Raw genomic sequence first — 5,450 nt, forward strand, 5'->3', positions numbered from 1 at the left:
TAAAATAAACGGTGCCAGCTTCATCATGAAATCCTGTTTTCACTTTAATGACTGTTAACTCAGCTGAAAATCATAAAAAGACACAAAACTATTGGCTCTCAGGAATATTTCCCTCAAACATGTTTAAAGAAAAGAGACGACCTTCAGTTCAACTTTATTTTAACCCACAAATGTACAAATCACAAAACAAGAACTTTAAAGCAAAGCTAAAAATAAAATGTATATATGTGAACAAGAAAGAAAACCACACATCTAAAATGAACATTAAAAGTAGACAATGAGCGCAAATACATCAAATGATGATGAAAACCTATAAAAATTTAAATCTAGATGTTTTTGTAGAATCTGGTTCATCAGAGATTTAATTTATATACATATATATATATATATATATATATATATATATATATAGATAGATATAATAATATTTATATGTATGTATATATATATATAAATATATATATATAAATACATATATATGTATATAAATATATATGAATATATATAAATACATATGTGTATATATATATACATATATATACATAATTGTGTGTATATACATATATGTGTGATATATATATCACATATGATATATATATGATATATATATACACATATATGTGTACATATATATTTGTGTGTGTGTGTGTATATATATATTTATACACATGTACATACACACATACATGCATACATACATACACACAACTTCAAAATAACATAAATTCTCAACCTGTACTGAAAACAGTTTCTGCGTCTCAGCGCCACCAGCTGGTGAGAGGTGGTGACGTCAATTTGAACCCCGCCCACTGGAACCGGTACTGAAAGCATAATGGAAACACAACCTTTGAATGTCCAGAGGACCAGATTTAATTTTTTTAGATTTTTCTACCTGGATTATTGAGCATGCATCAGGACAACCTGTTCTGTACTGAGTAGAGTAGAGCCGTGCTGTACCGGTACTACAGGTACTAATGGAAAAGGGGCATAAATCTCCCGCCCCATTCAGTCCTTGTTGGATATTTAACTCTTCCACTGCTGCTTTATTCTCCTCTTCCTTTACTAGTAACTCTGTTACGCTCTCTGAATCCTCTGTTTATATCAGTACTCATGAGCTGATCACTAAGCATCAGGAGACCAGTTAAGATCTTAGATCTAGTTGCCCCGTTTAAAAACCAGGCAACCAAAATGCACACCACACCCTTGGTTAAATGAGACCACCTGAGCAGCCAGATTTCAGTGCAGGAAAGCTGAGCGCAAATGAAAGAAAGACAAACTGCAGGTTTCTTTTATGTCAAAAATGTGTTGGAAAGACTATCAGACCACCATGAACTCATTAAAAAAAAATCTCCCAAATCATTACTTCAAATAGTCATAATTCCTGTTTTTTTAGCACCAAAAACCCTATTTTAAATGTGCCTCAGTCTGCCAACATTGAGGCGTCTCTAGACACTTGTAATAACTTTATCAGACACTTTTTTGAAAAGGTTGAGTTGATTAGGTCATCAATTCCACACTCCACAGCTTAACCCTATGTCTTTGTCCCTTGCTCAGCTGTCTTTAATCAGTTTGAACCCATTTCACTCTCATTTTTAAATAACGTTGGTCATATGAAACCCTCAGGTTCCCCTGCTGATCCCATCCTGCATTGTTTTTTTAAAGAAGTTCTACCCTCAATTTGACCCCCTGCTCTTGCTATTATAAATAGCAGTATGGTTACAAGTGTGGTTCCTGATGTTTTTAAACATGAAACATTCATCAATTAAAAAAACTGAACTTGACCCTTCATCTTGCTCAAATTTCAGACCAATCTCAAAACTTAATCCTGGAGAAAATAGATTTTAGTCACTGCTCACAAAATTAAAGGGTACACTAAAATAACACATCCTAGACCTCAATTAATTAAATATTCTCGTTGACAAACTTTATTATTAGCACAGTGGAATTGATTGAGAAGAAAATAACACAAAAATTATCAATGTAAATTCAAATTATTACACCATGGAGATCTGGATTTGGATTCATACTCAATATGAAAGTGGAAAATCACATGACAGCTGATTCAACGTCAGTGAATCTTCCTCAAGACAAGTCTAAATGAGGCACAGTAGTGTGTGTGGCTTCTACGTGCCTGTATAACTTCCCAACAATGCCTGGGTATGCTCCTGATGAGACGGCGGATGTTCTCCTGAGGGATCTCTTCTCAGACCTGGATTAGAGCATCAGTTAGCTCCTGAACAGTCTGCGGTGTGATGTGGCCTTGGTGGCTTAACCGAAACATGATGTCCCAGATGTGCTCAATTGGATTCAGGTCTGGGGAATGGGCAAGCCAGTCCATACCATCAATGCCCTCATCATATTTATTATCTGCATCGTGTTTATGTCTATATTCTGATTTACTTCATTTTGTATATTGCTTTGTGTGTTGCCTGTTGTTCTGTCTGTACAGCACTTTGGTTGGCCTTGTCGCTGTTATAAGTGCTTTATAAATAAAATGGTATGGTATGGTATCATCCAGGAACTGCTGACACACTTCAGCCACATGAGGCCTAGCATTGTCATGCATAAGAAGGAACCCAGGGACCACTGCACCAGCGTATGGTCTTATAATGGGTCTGATGATCTCATCCTGGAACCGTATGGCAGTCAGTGCACCTCTGGCTAGCACATGGAGAGCTGTGCGGCCATCCAAAGAAATGCCTCCCCACACCATGACTGACCATGACATGACTAGTTTCAATCTTATCTCTCAAATAGGAGTTTTTCTTTAAATCTAGTATTCTTCCTCTGTGTCTCCTCTGAAATTTGGGGTGCCCCAGGGGTCGATATTAGTGCCTGTTCTTTGTACTTGCTGCCTCTGGGTTTTATCTTTAAAAAGCACAGTCTCTTTTCATTGCTTTGCAGATATCTACCTGTAACTACAAATGACAGCCAGTCTGCTGTACATATGTTACAGGATTGTCTTAGGGATGTACAGGCATGATTGAGAACAAAATTTCTGAACCTGAATAAGACAATAACAGAGATTCTGTTGTTCGGTCAATGCAACACCCTGCTTGGGCATGACAGTGTGGTTGGTCCTCTGTCCTCCTTCTGTAGTCTGTTTGTAAAAACCTGGGTGTGATGGTTGATCCTCTGTTTAAATTTGATAAGCATATTAGTGCTGTTAGTCAGTTTCTTTCAGCTGAGGATCCTTGCAAAGATGAAACCTTATCTTCCTCAGCCTGATTGATCTAAAGAGGGCTATCCACGCATTTATTACAATGCGTTTGGATTATTATAATTCTTTGTATTTAGGGTTGGACCAGAGCTCCCTGCAATGATTGCAGAGCATCTAAAATGCTGCAGCCCGTCTGTTGACAAACACAAGGAGTCACAAATCTGTTATCTGTCAAATCTGTTTTACACTCCCTTCACTGGTTCCCTGTTGTTTTTCAGGTGAAATTTAAAGTTTTATTGATTGTTTTGAAGTGTTCAAACTCCATGGGCCCATCTTACCTGAACTGGGACAAGTAGGGTCCAGTCGGCCCTTACCGGTACTAATGGAAAAGGGGCATAAGTGAGCTCTTGCAGTCCTACACTCCATCCAAAGCCCTGAGGTCAGCCAACCAGCTCTTGTTGACTGTCCCTAAAGCGAGGTTGAAGACTAGAGGTGACAGCCTTCTCTGTGGCAGCACCCAGACTGTGGAACAGACTCCTTCTGTCTGTGAAGCTCTCTGTCAGTAGATCAGTTCAAGTCCAGACTGAAAACACATCTGTTCTCCCTGGCCTTCACTCAAATTAGTACTTGATTGACTCGAGTTTTGGGGAAATTGCAGCAAATATGCAATAGCTGTCTTGATTTTTATTTGTACTATTCTTTTATTGGTATTTTACTGCAAATTTTATCATATATTTTTATTAAACTCAGTTTTATTTTGTCATATTTTATCATATTTTTACGGTGACCCTAAGGTGTAAATGAACAACACTAGAAAAAAACATAATTACATTAAGCCAAAGCGGAAGTGGCCCGGATTACATTTGAAAAAATGGAATGACTTTTTTTTTTAACTTTATTAACAGCATAAAATCGAACAACAGAGCATTATGCAATACAGCTTGATGCAGGCTCAATAATCCAGGTAGAAAAATCTAAAAAAGTTAAGTCTGGTCCTCTGGAGGCCTCCGTGTTCAACTGTCCCCCTCTTACAATGCTGTTATTGCTAGTATTACTCAGCCCCCTGTGGATAGCAAACAGCCATCAGGGTGCTAATGATCCATTGTTAGGCTGATGGTCCTCCTTGATCATGTGAGCAGCTGGTTTTGGCTGTCAACAACAAACTGGTTGATCCACTATGAGAAGGTGCTATTTATAAGACTGAGCTGAATACAGCTCGTCAGACTGAAGAAGTCTTTCGGATGAAAGATGAAACATTTCTACGATTTTATTTATTTATTGTTGTTGTTTTTTGAACATTCAGAGGACCTGACAACTTTTTTAGAATATACAGTACACACACATCTCCGTTGTGTGTGTGTATACTGTATATTGTTCTGTTGTTCAGTTTTATGCTTTTAATAAAGTTAAAAAAAGAAAAAAACCTTCCTGTTTGGCTTAATATAATTCCGTTTTTTCAAATGTAATTCCTGTTTTTTCTAATGTGATTCCGGCCACTTCCGCTTTGGCTTAATGTAATTCCTTTTTTTCTAATGTGATTCTGTGTTTTCAGATGTTGTTCATTTACACCTTAGGGCCACCGTACATTTTATGTACAATGTTGTATTCTTGTTAAACACTTTGGTCAAATGTGGTTGTTTTTAAATGTGCTATATAAATAAACTTTGAATTGAATTGAATTGAATTTTTATTGTTCTATAAAATTACTCCCATTGATTTTATTGTTAAGCACTTTGGTAACAACTGCTGTTATAAATGTGCTTCATAAATAAAGTTGACTTGACTACTTGAAGTCCTGCTCCTTTGTGACCTCTGAATCTTGAAAACTACAAACATTCCCTCGTAACTCTCTCAGCGACAGGGGACATCAGCGTACTGCTTGTCTTTAAGAGTATCAGTAGTGATTTGTGATTTATGTTCCAGTGCTCCAAGCTTCTATCTGACACCTCTGTGATCCAGTTCTACCCCAGCAAGTTTGTCCTCATCACTGACATACTTGACACCTTTGGTATGTTTCCTTTCCCTTTTATTGGTCACCTAAAAAAACAAGCCTTTCTGACATCTTAGTTGTTCACAGGTCACCTGGTTTATGACAGAATCTGGACCATGTGTTCAGACCCGAGACCCCTGTCAGGTAAGGAACCTCAGCTTGTTTAGTTCTGTGTACCAGTGAACTTGCTTAAGTTTTTAAGGTGCCTTACTGGGATTGCAACTAGCTGATGAACATCATTTACACTAGAATCCCCAGAACTTTTCGTGTTCTTGGTGGTTTTCTTTTTTTTTTTTTTTT

General features: G+C 37.4%; 1 protein-coding gene across 1 annotated transcript in view; it reads left to right on the forward strand.

Annotated features, from left to right (window-relative positions):
- vps35l (VPS35 endosomal protein sorting factor like) overlaps positions 1-5,450 on the forward strand; it is an 83,079-nt gene that overhangs the window by 33,728 nt on the left and 43,901 nt on the right. Inside the window, exons 8-9 of the mRNA XM_037690749.1 lie at positions 5,084-5,168; positions 5,238-5,294. Of these exons, the coding sequence (XP_037546677.1) occupies positions 5,084-5,168; positions 5,238-5,294 (142 nt within the window). The remainder of the gene's footprint in view (positions 1-5,083; positions 5,169-5,237; positions 5,295-5,450) is intronic.

This window comes from Nematolebias whitei, chromosome 17, assembly GCF_014905685.2.
Source record: "Nematolebias whitei isolate Nwh7 chromosome 17, NemWhi1, whole genome shotgun sequence".
NCBI classification, from domain to species: Eukaryota; Metazoa; Chordata; class Actinopteri; order Cyprinodontiformes; family Rivulidae; genus Nematolebias; species Nematolebias whitei.